The sequence below is a fragment of the Prunus avium genome, chromosome 6 (assembly GCF_965620075.1).
Source record: "Prunus avium chromosome 6, drPruAviu1.hap1.1, whole genome shotgun sequence".
Lineage (NCBI taxonomy): Eukaryota > Viridiplantae > Streptophyta > Magnoliopsida > Rosales > Rosaceae > Prunus > Prunus avium.
Genome location: NC_142289.1, coordinates 29,851,268 through 29,864,767, shown reverse-complemented (window position 1 = coordinate 29,864,767; position 13,500 = coordinate 29,851,268). Strand labels below are relative to the sequence as shown.

Sequence of the window (13,500 nt, the reverse complement as noted above, 5' to 3'; positions counted from 1 at the left end):
ATTTGAGCTCTGCTTATAAAGTAAAATCATATGGGTATAAAAAAAACATAACCAAAAAGTTATAGGACAACAAGAATTTTAAAGGTTTAAAAAAAAATTAAAACCAATATGTTTCTAAAATACATAAATCATATAATCACAAGGAGAGTCAAGTTAATTTTTTCAATACTCATTGTTTTAAGGAGTGTAAGATTTCAAATTCTAAGATTAAGACAGAATTCTTCCAATATAATGTGGCAGTAGTAAAAAGTCATTGTCAATAGCAAGTCTCATCTGTTATGTTTACTAGTTATGGGGCTGTGACAGCACCAACATTGCTAAGTTGTTCATCGAATCTAATATTGTCCAAAATGGACGAAAACTTGGCTCAGCGGCTTTAACTAGTAACTGACTAGCAGAGTAAGCCTTGCTATTCAAGTTAGGACATCATAATAAATAGCCTTTCATACCAATACATCCTCACCAGGAGAATGAGCTTCTATGGAGCTCGGCGTTACTCCAACCGAGCTCTACAGAAGAAAACAGACAGTCTAGAGACTGACCAGAGACCACCAGAAGAACAGTGATGAGGCTGTAAGTGAAAACCAAGATGGCACTCAATTCGTCAGGCGTATTTTATATGAATGATGTGGATCAACACCTCTATGTTGTTTAGGTACTTAATCAGCTTAGATCAGTCCAGGCGGAGGAAGTTTGATATTGGCATATTAGCTGCTCCGAAACAAATGCATCTGTGAAAATTATATTTACGCATTTCACTCGCTAACAAATATGTATTTTCAACTGTACTCATCTGCCAGATTTTCAAGAATTCAATTCCATTATCAACTACCTTTCCCACTGCCTATACGAGGATGGTATTGTTGTCCACATATACGTGCTCCTTCAGAATTTCTCTTAGGTACTCTAGCTGCTCAAAACCACCTTGACGTTCTTCCCACTACAAGAAACAGAAAATAATCATTCTGTTAAAAAGCACAACTAGAAACCACTCTTATCCAATAAACATGCAAGAAGTTTGCTATTGATGAACCAGATTTCAATATTTAGGCATGACTAAGAATTCTATTGTTGGCATGAAACAACCTTCTCCAAAAACCTATATGCTTATCGTCAGCCTTATTTATGTTTACACCTTCTAGTGCGGAGGAATTTGTTCCCTAAATATTGTAGTGGTACTGAAACTCAGATAAATCTGTACATGATTGAATCAAGTTGATCTTCGGCATGGGCAAGAATAAAGGTGAGCTGCTGGTCTCAACATGCCTAGGCACATACGCACAGCATAGAAAAACTAATCTAGTAAAACCTTCAAAGTAAAGAACAAAACAGAGCTTGTGCATGTGTGTTCGCGTGCCAGTTAAGGTGATAATTCATGGATGTGAGAAGTGAGAACTCACCTCTTGATGAGATATTGACACAACTTTCCAACCAGCAGCAGTTATGTAGCGCCTTTTTAGCATAGTATGTCCCAAGGGCACACCTGCATGAAGCAGAAGGATATCAATTGAATAGTAACTGGGGGACTAAGATGCTGCAATATTATGTGAAGGATGCTCACCAGTATTTCTTGAGAAATGCGTTGGGCCATCAATCTCCATAGCAACCTTCTTATCAATCAATACAGCATCCAAAGTGTACCCATCCACATCATATTCTTTGACCCAATCGAGACCAGTGCTAACAAGAAGACGGGCGACTTCCTTTTGAAATGATGATGTCATTTTCTGATTAAATCTCTTAGTTTTACCAGCACGAGCAATTTTCTCCTCAAGATCTCCCCTTAAAGATAACTGAAGGTGGGGGTACTCAAGCTTCAAGCACTGGTTCACTAGATGCACCTGAGAAGCAAACATGATATCCTCCCTATACTGCTCTGAAATCCTTTGTTCTTCAAATTGGCTCAGAGTTCTCCACACATGGGAAAAGAAAGTCCGATCCATTTGTCCAATAACAGCATAAGACCAAGCTATATTCCCAAGCTGATCCCTTCTGAAACTGAGAACAGGAGAGCTTATAACGCCATCAAAGTCAAGATCTCCTATGTTGTCCACACCATTTTCTCTGTCAAATTCTGAATTTTCTTTGCTTGAGCAGCATATAAATTGGCTTTCATCATTGAAAACATTATCTAAAGATTCCAGCAAAGGTTCAGCAGATTCAGATAAAGAAGCAAAAGCCCACAACACCTGAGCAAGCTCTTGCTCCTGGAAAGTGTGAATTATATCTGATGCCCTTTTGGATAATTCAGAAAAGAGATCAGGAGCAGAGTGCTTCATTGAAGCAAAAGCACCTGCAATATTAGCTACATTCTGTGAATTAAACTCCCCAACCTTGGTTAAGGCCACCTCTGCAACTCTATCCATTTCTGACAAGTAAATCAGATCACCACCAATCTTAGACAATGCCCATGCGATATTAGAGATACCTTGAGCTGAACACTCTTGTAAGGCTGTCATTGCTATTCCTACAAGCATAGACATCTCTCTTTGGCGAGCAAATGCCAACCTACGTGTCTCCATCATTGAAACTTTCTCCATGTTCTTAGCAATTCGATGAAGAGCGGTAGCAATGTTCAAAGGAGAGAGAGGTGAGGGACTCAAGCCTTTCCCAACAGCCATGATTGTCTCTGCAGTAACCTCCAACACTTCTTCTGCAGTTTGTGCGTCAATAATCGCTCTATTTAAGTTGATTTCTTTCTTACGATCAGATGGCCCCGAGAATTGGGAAAGCCTCTGAACAAACTCTTTCATGGTCTTTTCCTTTTTCTCTTCAAACATCCCACCTGCCAGCACACTCACAGTTCTTCTTAAAGGACTAGCACCATTAAGAGTATTTGTATCTTGCATATCAAAGTCTTCCTCGGAATCAATATCCAAATCTTCTTCAATTCCCTTGATTTTCTTTTTCACTTTCTCTATTTTCCCCAGCTTCTTCTTCTTGTTCTTCTTTTTCTTCTTTACTGTCATCATATCTTCCATTAGATGAGACAAGCCCTTCGCCTCAATCGATTTTAGAGCAGTCTTTCTTGCCCTCGCACACCAATCCATTCCCTCACTTTCTTCAAGCACCTTAGACTTTTTAAGCTTTTTCCTCTTGTTGGGGGCCTGGAAACCCAGAGGGTCAAGATCTCCAAGAAACTCCAACTCCCAATCCATATTACCATCTCCATTTTCTTCTTCTTCCTCATCGTCACTCTCAACACTCCTTGAGCTAATAGCAGCATTATCTCTGCCTACATTTACGCAAAATCTTCTCGGAAAGACAAGCTCAAGCCTTTGGGCTAAGAGCCCAGTTCTTGTTATTGGAAGCTTATGAGCAATATCAGGATTAAAAGTGAAGGGTTTGAAGCAAATTTGATGAGGGAAGGTGTTAAGCAAGCTTTGCATACTTATCTAACAATCTTAAAATGAAAAACACAATTCAAAGCAACTGCCAACTGACAATATAATTTATGAGATAAATCAGCAATTCTTGAGCAAACAGAACATACCCAAAAGACAATATCCACTGCTTCTAAAGAGAAGGGGAATTTGAAGGCTGCGTTGCTGTTGTGATGCTGTTGTTGTTGCAGCTCTTAGGGTAGCCAATTTAGAAGATAATATTAATAAGGGAAAAGAAATGGGAGGGAGAGAAGACTGAGGTTGTGGTGGGATAGAAGAAAATCATAACAAGAAATGAAGAAGACGAATAAAATTTGAAGCTCGAAGATGAAATTTCGAAGAATTGACGGAGAAATGGAGTAGAGTAAAGTTGAGTTGTTGAGTTTCAGAAAAAGGTTGGAAAGGATAATGTCGAAAAGTTCAGGAATTCTACACTTCCATCCTTTAAAAAATAGTTACTGTTTAAAACAGAACAACTTTTACCCCTACAAGTAGTAGGAGGGAGGTTGTCTTGTCTGGAATGGGGTTGAATTCTCCAGTTATGAGGAAATGTTGTCTTGCTTTTGAAAATTTGTGCGAGTATCAAGAACAACTAAGCATTGATGTGTATGAACTAATTATGTTTCTACGTGACAGGAACTCTAGTTGTTTTAAAATTATTGGGTTTTCATTTGTTATTAGGGCTGGGCACGGTACGAGATGACACGGAATGGAGGTCATCCCGGTGTCAATCCTGAATAGGAGAATCGGAATGGGATGACACGAGATGGGAGTTTTTGAAAACATGCTCAAACCATACCGGACCGGTATGATTCGGTATCAATCTTGATATCGTAAAAAATCTGCAAAATAAGAAAGGAAAAATTCTGCAAAACAAAAAATATGCAAGACTGATTTGCCAATTCTGATACCCAAATAACGAAAGCACTTTAAAAGGAAAAATAATCAAGAAGACCCTTCAACTAAAAACAAAGATGGCAATTAAATTTGTTTTAAAACACAGCAGACTTACAACTTTAGAATCTTCAACAACCCCCTGATTTTTCTACACAGAAACTCAGAGCTTTGGGTTGGGCTTTCCTTTTTGATCAGTTCATAATTGTATATCATTTTGTACCCTTCTAGCTTATGATTTGGTTATGTTATTGAGTTAAACTTATGCTTTTAATCCCTTTTCTGTTTATCATTCAGTTCATTGGGCCTTAGGTAACAATGGTGGCTTTGGATAGGAAAATATGCAAAATGGTGCAAAAACGAGCAGACTGAGTTAGCAATTTGTTTCGACCTTAACTTCTTCCTCCCAACTTGTATTGGCCCAAATAATATGTGGTTGGAAAGAGGAGATTCTGAATTGCAAGATGGACTGCTAAAACGTATCAATTGATGAAACCAAGCCCAATCCGTGGGCCCATCAAAATGCACACCATGCTCAGGATTTCAACTGCCAGCTGTTGAGCCTTGTCACCTCCTTTAAGCCATGTGCCTCACCCCAGCTGTAACTGACTTTGGACCCAACATATTAAGTAAAGTAGGGAGACATTCTAGCTATGAAAGTCTAAAGGAGCAAAAACAAGGTCTTGTGGGAAACATGTTTGGATAAATCAAGAAGCACTTTCCAGGCTGCAGGTGGGATTAGTTGGTACATGCTGGAGCTATTAAAGAGAAAGAATGTGCATGCATGTGAAGAAAGCTTGAGGTGCAGCAGCAAAAGAAGTATGGGATGGAATTGATTCCAACCACACTAACATAGACAAGATGAAGTGAGAGTTATGGATTGTATTAAAAGAGGAATGATGGTGTTGGAATTCATCATGATGTTCCTCTCTCTTAGCCCTATAAATAGAGAAGTCTTCAAGCTTCAAAACATCCCCATCAACCCCATACACTCTAGGTACACAGCCTGGGATTCACAATCCCACACAATTCACCCCAGCCATCCTACACACTTCCATCATTCCATCAACACATCCAGAAATCATCCTCAAACATTCCCACAACCCCAAACACTCCAGCAATCAACCCAATACTCTAAACTGCCACAAATCACCAAAACAGCTCCAGAAAACCTCCCTTCCATTTCCCTACGAATTTCCTCTTTCTCAGCCATCACCACTCACCCAAACTCATCCCAAATCACCTACTAGCTGTCATACATCATTCTAGACGTGGGGAAGCTCTTGGAGAAGCATTAGACGTGGAGAAGCACTTGAAGAAGTCTTGGACACCACAAGAACTTCAGAAAAGGGGTTTCTCTACTCTTATTGCATTCCTTACGTTTTCTCATTTCTATCTAAGTTTCTTTTCCATTATGAGCAGCTAATTTCATAACTAGGGCTTTGATGTAACCTAACATGAATATTCTGGGTTTATAAGTTTCAAGTTTGGAGTTTCAAGTTGGATTCATGATTCATGTTCTTATTCATTATACTTATCAGTTAATATGCTTGTTTGAATGATTGATCACCATTAGAACTTGTATGGTTTGAATTAAGAGTATACACCATGTTTTAATTCGAATTGAACTATGAATAGGAAGAGTATGTATGGACATTCGACAACAGGGATTAGATACATGCTTGGTTGTTTAAATTGTTCTTCTATGTTTAATGGGTTTCTAATGCTTAATTGTAGGTTAGACAACAGATGATCAAATTAGGGAATTAGGAACACAAGGTTAAAACCAGACACCATGGCCTAATCATACTTTAGCTAGAATCAATCTTTGAATATGAATTAGACTTGTTACTTGACTCCTTATAACCCAGAATTGAATTGTTATGGTGATTCGAATGCCCTAGTCTTCAAATCTGTTTTCCAGCTCTTAAAACCACTTTTTGTTACACTTACTTACTTTACTTTTGTTTGCAATTTCATTTTGCTTCTTTTGTTTAACAATCATAACCACTCAGTGGCGGATCCAGGATTGTCGACTCATGGGGTCATAGTGTAAAATTTTCAAATTTTTTTTTACCATATTTGGAGGTTGTATATAAATTTGAGCTCTGAAAGTTTACATACCATATGGGTAATTTCCTTTAAAATTCCCTTAGGGAGAAGAGCTATAGTTTATGGAAAAATGATATTGCCGAATAGTAACAAAACAGGATGACATTGAGATTTTAATTTAACAACAAGGTATACAATTTATTTAATGTATCCTAATAAGGGTTTTTAGTTGTTCTTAGTTAAAATGGATAGTCTTATGTTACATTACATTTGGATATGGGTTAAAAGTGTTTTATTATTTCACTTGAAACCAAAAATAGTTGGCTCATCTTGAAACCAAACCTTGATAAATAAATAAAAAAGAAAAAAGGAAAAAAAGTAACAGCCATTAGTGAAACTAAACGCATAGTTTCACTAAAGGTAGTCTAAAGCCAAAACGCTGCGTATTCAAGATATCATCTTCTTAACTAGTGGTTGGTTTTCCACCTGATGCAGCTGCCAAAAGCTCTTCGAGCAGAAGCAGCCAAAAACAAAGGGAGTAACTTACGCGTGGAGGTGCTGCTGCATGGAGGTGCAGCACGAGGTGCTGCAGCGTGGAGGTGCAGCGCAAGGCTTCTGCGGCATGGAGGTGCAGCGTAAGGCTTCTGCAGCATTTCATCGAACATGTGGTGTGCACCATAGGGTCGCAAACCAGCAATCCATGGGGTTGCCTCAGACCTCCACAACCATTTTTCCCGAGTTCCATAGGGTCGTCTGACCCCATTTGTCCCTTTGTGCGTCCGCCCCTGCAACCACTCTTCCTTTAAATTCTGTTTTAGACATAACCTCCTACTTTCTTGAATTTGGTAATCTAAGTACATAACTAGTTTTTACTTCTCAGTCTTCATGGGTACGACCTCGTACTTGTCTTGCTATACTACTAATTGCCCCGTACAATTGCGAGTTAACATAATATTAACAACACTTTTCCACTAGTTTGGAGAAGAACAGAGAGAAAGAGAGGAGGAGGAGGAGAAGAACATGAGATCGATTGATGGTGGAGGATTTGGGAATTACGGCTTCAAATCATGATTGAGAAAGGAGAAGAGAAGAATTAGATAGAGGAAAGTAAAGGAAAGGACGCAGAGAAACAAAGAGGAGTTGAAGAAATATCTGTGAAAAGTAAGGTAGAACTGAAATTAAATTAGGATTAATAAAACTCATGTACTGTTCAGTACGGTATGACACCAACCGGGATCACAAATGTGGAACTGATGTTGTGCCAAACAGTAACGGGATGACACGGTATCATCCAGTTTACACGTCAACACCAAACGGGATGGCACGAGATTGGCACGGTTTGGCACGGTTTCGAGATGATTTCAGTATTCCGGTTTTGATGCCCACCCCTATATGTTATAATCAAGGAAAAAAAAAGTGTATGAAGGAAATGAAAATTACTCGAACGCTATCACTATTTGAGGCAATTTTTCTATGGTAATTTCTTTCTATGATGTTTCAAATGAAAAAGAAGCAAATAGGTATTAAAATCATATAAATTCCGCTCATTTCAGGACGTATGAGGATCTATTTAATAATCTTCAATATTCTCGTAACATCTTTAGTTCACTAGTTCACTCATTTATTCGGGGTAAGAGATTTCATCTTATGTCTACAAGAATATCTTTAGAATCCTTTATATGCAAAAACCTCAAAGTATTTGAGCTTAGATAGATATAAGAACCCCTCTTGTACCATAACACAACAACAATCACCACAACCTAGAAGATTATCCTATCTAGGGATGTACTTGGTCGTATAACATGCCATCAACATCGTAATATTTTGGTTCGAATTACTTTTAATTCAAACAGTTGTGCATAAATCTCAGTCTTTTTTAAGTTTAAGGTTGTGGTGTACCTTTAGCACTTTTGGCAAAAGTATTTTCTTATAAAGCTAATTAATTATGAGGAGCCTTAACCAAGTATAATGCTTGCTTGAATTATTGTGGCATATAATGTTTGTTTTTATCTGACAATTGATTTTTTTTCTTTTACTTGCAGATCCTGAGGCATACTTAGATGGTTAATGTTAATACACTTGATGGTAGCCAGTTTACAGTGATCGTAAGTGATTAATCTTTATTTCTTTGTCTTTATTAATTAAATGTTTCTCATTATTTATTTTAAGTTACTAATTCTTTTTCCAATGCGGAAGCTTGACTGAACAAAAATTTTATACTCCGGGGGAGACAATTGACCCGAACAAAAGCAGTTGGTTCAAGGGAAGTATAGTAAAACCTTTGGGTGCGAGTTTGGTGTATAGGTTAAGTATATTGGAACCTTCAGGTGCGAGCTTGGGGACCCATTTATTCGAGGTAAGAGGTTTCATTTTACGACTACAAGAATATCTTTAGAATTCTTAATGGGCAAAAACCTTAAGGTATTTAAGCTTACATATATATAAGATCCCCTCTTGTATCATAACACAACAACAATAACCCCAACATACAAGATTATCTTACCTAGGGATGTATTTGGTCTTATAACATGTCATCAGCATCGTAATAATTTAACTCGAATTACTTTTATTTCAAATAGTTGTGCATAAGTCTCAGTCTTTTTTAAGTTTAAGGGTGTGGTGTATCTTTAGCCCTTTAGGCAAAAATGTTTTCTTACAAAGCTAATTAATTATGAGGAGCCTTAACCAAGTATAATGCTTGATTGAATTATTGTTTCATATAATGTTTGTTTTTATCTAACAATTGATTTTTTTTCTTTTACTTACAGATGCTGAGGCATACACAGATGGTTAATGTTAATACACTTGATGGTAGCCAGTTTACAGTGATTGTAAGTGATTAATCTTTATTCTTTGTCTTTATTAATTAATTGTTTCTCATTATTTATTTTAAGTTACTAATTCCTTTTCCAGCGTGGAAGTGCGATTAAACAAAAAATTTATACTTTGGGGGAGCCAATTGACCCGAACAATAGCAGTTGATTCAAGGAAAGTATAATGAAACCTTCGGATGTGAGCTTGAGGACCCATTTGTTCGGGGTAAGAGGTTTTATCTTACGACTACAAGAATATCTTTAGAATTCTTGATGGGCAAAAATCTCAAGGTATTTGAGCTTATATAAATATAATATGAATCTTGTACCATAACACAACAACAATAACGACAACTTAGAAGATTATCCTATCTAGGAATGTACTTGGTCGTATAACATGCCATCAACATCGTAATATTTTGGTTTGAATTACTTTTAATTCAAATAGTTGCACATAAATCTCAGTCTTTTTTAAGTTAAAGGGTGTGGTGTACTTTTAGCACTTTAGGCAAAAGTGTTTTCTTATAAAGCAAACTAATTATGAGGAGCCTTAATCAAGTATAATGCTTGCTTGAATTATTGTAGCATATAATTTTTGTTTTTATCTGACAATTGATTTTTTTTCTTTTACCTGCAGATGCTGAGGTATACGCAGATAGTTAATCTTAATACACTTGATGGTGGCTAGTTTACAGTGATTGTAAGTGATTAATCATTATTTCTTTATCTTTATTAATTAATTGTTTATCATTATTTATTTTCAGTTACTAATTACTTTTCCAGCGCGGAAGCTCAACTGAGCAAAAATTTTATACTTCGAGGGAGCCAATTGACCCGAACAATAGCAGTTGGTGCAAGGAAAGTATAGTGAAACATTTGGGTGCGAGCTTGGGGTATAGGTTAAGTATAATGGAATCTTCAGGTGCGAGCTTGGGGACCAATTTATTCGAGGTATAAGGTTTCACCTTAAGACGACAAGAATATTTTTAGAATCCTTGATGGGCAAAAACTTCAAGGTATTTGAGGTTATATAGATATAAGATACCATCTTGTACCATAACACACCAACAATAACCACAACCTAGAAGATTATCCTATCTAGGGATGTACTTGGTCGTATAACATGTCATCAGCATCGTAATAATTTGGCTCGAATTACTTTTATTTCAAATAGTTGTGCATAAATCTCAGTCTTTTTTATATTTAAGAGTGTAGTGTACCTTTAGCCCTTTTGCAAAAATTATTTTCTTATAAAACAAATTAATTATGATGAGCCTTAATTAAGTATAATACTTGCTTGAATTATTGTGGCATATAATGTTTATTTTTATCTGATAATTGATTTTTTTTCTATTACTTGCAGATGCTGAGGCATACGCAAATGGTTAATGTTAATACATTTGATGGTGGCCAGTTTACAGTGATTGTAAGTGAATAATCTTTATTTCTTTGTCTTTATCAATTAATTGTTTTTCACTATTTATTTTAAGTTACTACTGCCTTTTTCAGCGCGGAAGCTCAACAGAACAAAAATGTTATACTCCAGAGGACCCAATTGACCCGAACAATAATTGTTGGTTCAAGGGAAGTATAGTGAAACCTTCGGGTGCGAGCTTGTGGTATATGTTAAATATAATGGAACCTTTAAGTGTGCGTTTGGTGACCCATTTATTCGGGGTAAAAGATTTCATCTTATGTCTACAAGAATATCTTTAGAATCCTTTATGGACAAAAACCTCAAGGTATTTGAGCTTATGTAGATATAAGATCTCCTCTTGTACCATAACACAACAACAATAACCACAACCTAGAAGATTATTCTATCTAGGGATGTACTTGGTCGTACAACATGCCATCAACATCGTAATATTTTGGCTCGAATTACTTTTATTTCAAACAGTTGTGCATAAATCTAAGTCTTTTTAAAGTTTAAGAGTGTGGTGTACTTTTAGCCCTTTTGGTAAAAGTGTTTTCTTATAAAGCTAATTAATTATAAGGAACCTTAACATGTATAATGCTTGCTTGAATTATTATGGCATATAATGTTTGTTTTTATTTGACAATTGATTTTTTTCTTTTACTTGCAAATGCTGAGGCATACGCAAATGGTTAATGTTAATACACTTGATGTGGCCAATTTACAGTGATTGTATGTGATTGATTTTTATTTCTTTGTCTTTATTAATTAAATATTTCTATTTATTTATTTTAAGTTACTAATTCCTTTTCCAGCGCGGAAGCTCGACTGAACAAAAATTTTATACTCCGGGGAAGCCAATTGACCGAAACAAAAGCAGTTGGTTCAAGGGAAGTATAGTAAAACCTTCGAGTGCGAGCTTGAGGTATAGATTAAGTATAGTGGAACCTTCGGGTGCGAGCTTAGGGACCCATTTATTCAAGGTAAGAGGTTTCATCTTACGACTACATGAATATCTTTAGAATCCTTTATGGGCAAAAACTTCAAGGTATTTGAGCTTAGATATGTATATATATATATATATATATATATATATATATAAGATCCCCTCTTGTGCCGTAACACAACAACAATAACCACAACCTAGAAGATTATCATATCTAGGGATGTACTTGGTCGTATAACATGTCATCAACATTGTAATATTTTGACTCGAATTACTTTTATTTCAAATAATTGTGCATAAATCTCAGTCTTTTTAAAGTTTAAGGGTGTGGTGTACCTTTAGCCCTTTTGGCAAAAGTGTTTTCTTATAAAGTTAATTAATTATGAGGAGCCTTAACCAAGTATAATGCTTGTTTGAATTATTGTGGCCTATAATGTTTGTTTTTATTTGACAATTGATTTTTTTTTTACTCACAAATGTTGAGGCGTACGCATGTGGTTAATGTTAATATACTTGATGGTGGCCAATTTACAGTGATTGTAAGTGATTAATCTTTATTTCTTTGTCTTTATTAATTAATTGTTTCTCATTATTTATTTAAGTTACTAATTCCTTCTCCAGTGCGGAAGCTCTACTGAACAAAAATTTTATACTCCAAGGGAGCCAATTGACCCGAACAATAACAGTTGGTTCAAGGAAAGTATAGTGAAACCTTCGGGTACGAGTATGGGGACCCATTTATTTGGGGTAAGAGGTTTCATCTTACGACTACGAGAATATCTTTAGAATCCTTGATGGGCAAAAACCTCAAGGTATTTGAGCTTATATAAATATAAGATCCCCTCTTGTACCATAACACAACAACAATAACCACAACCTAGAAAATTATCTTATCTATGGATGTACTTGGTCGTATAACATGCCATCAACATCATAATATTTTGGCTCGAATTACTTTTATTTCAAATAGTTGTGCATAATTCGCCAAGGTGAAAGATGAAGCGACGGTAAATGATATAAGTAGTTTCGAAAAACATGGTTCGATGATTATTCAATTAAGAGAAGAGAATTCTCAAAGAATTGAATACTCTGTTGGAACTCTTGAGCAGAAAATGGGTTAGGGCTCAATTAATTTTACTACTTTTGGGAAGCTTGTTGCACCAAAATTTTAACTTCCCTTTTGATTAAAATATTTAATGTACACATTTTTTTTACTTTTTTGCACAGGCGCAACTATCTTTGCAATCAATTGAGCACCATGTTTTGATGAACCTAAGTGAAAGAATGGAATTTGGATGTAAATTTTACGAAAGTTTGAATATGCATGCTAGAAAGTGAAGCTTTCAATTATCATCTTTTAGTTTAATACTACCAATAACAATGTCATAATATTCTGGCTATGGATGCCTACGTGCGATTTAGCACACATAATGACATAATTAACTTTTTATCGTCATCCTTGCGTCTAAGTTTCTTCCTCTATCATTCTTAACTCATGTTGCACGATTATATAATTTGGATTCATTTACTCAAACTCGAAAAGATTATTTATTCAGTTGATATTCAGGTACTTCCCAAAGAATTTTATAGCCACATCCTCTAACTTTGCTACATCCAAATATTCTTGTAGTCTAGGGTTAAAAATTTAGGCCATCTCCTCCTGCCTGGGCTAACCCCTTGTGGTGGAAGTGCTCTTAGAAGAACCTTAGGTCATCTCCAGTCATAGGGCTAAATGTAGTCTATGGTTAAAAATTTAGCCCTTCAAAATATTAATTTTTTAAAGAATAGTGCAGAGCTAAATTTTTCCATCTCCAGCCATGCAGGGCTATATTTTTGGATCCTTCATATTTTATTATTTTGAGAAAAACTATAGTACAACACTCATACATTCCACAACTATATATTGTTTAATTTAATTAAACTACTATTTAGAGACAATATTCCATATATGACACGTATACGTTGATAAGAACAAAATTTTTATAATTTTTTTTA

At 35.9% G+C, this 13,500-nt stretch overlaps 1 protein-coding gene across 2 annotated transcripts; it reads right to left on the bottom strand.

Annotated features, from left to right (window-relative positions):
* Window positions 1-234: 234 nt before the first annotated feature.
* Window positions 235-3,974, bottom strand: RAP (RAP domain-containing protein). Of its 2 annotated transcripts, XM_088255449.1 has the most exons (4): window positions 1,562-3,974; window positions 1,401-1,483; window positions 833-940; window positions 235-731 (listed from the first exon to the last, which is right to left on the bottom strand). In XM_088255449.1, exons 1-3 carry the CDS (start codon window positions 3,387-3,389, stop codon window positions 845-847), a joined length of 2,007 nt encoding a protein of 668 aa, XP_088111575.1. In that variant the 5' UTR covers window positions 3,390-3,974; the 3' UTR covers window positions 235-731; window positions 833-844. The 2 variants fall into 2 exon arrangements, with proteins under 2 accessions (XP_088111575.1, XP_021812174.1); XM_021956482.2 differs by having other exon boundaries at window positions 235-940; window positions 1,562-3,973.
* Between the last annotated feature and the right edge of the window lie 9,526 nt (window positions 3,975-13,500).

Coding starts and splice junctions, on each gene's coding strand:
- RAP (XM_088255449.1), bottom strand. CDS start 3,389: ATGCAAAGCTTGCTTAACACCTTCCCTCATCAAATTTGCTTCAAACCC. Junction 1,484..1,561: donor GCATTTCTCAAGAAATACTG/GTGAGCATCCTT, acceptor TGCTTCATGCAG/GTGTGCCCTTGGGACATACT. Junction 941..1,400: donor TGTCAATATCTCATCAAGAG/GTGAGTTCTCAC, acceptor TGTTTCTTGTAG/TGGGAAGAACGTCAAGGTGG.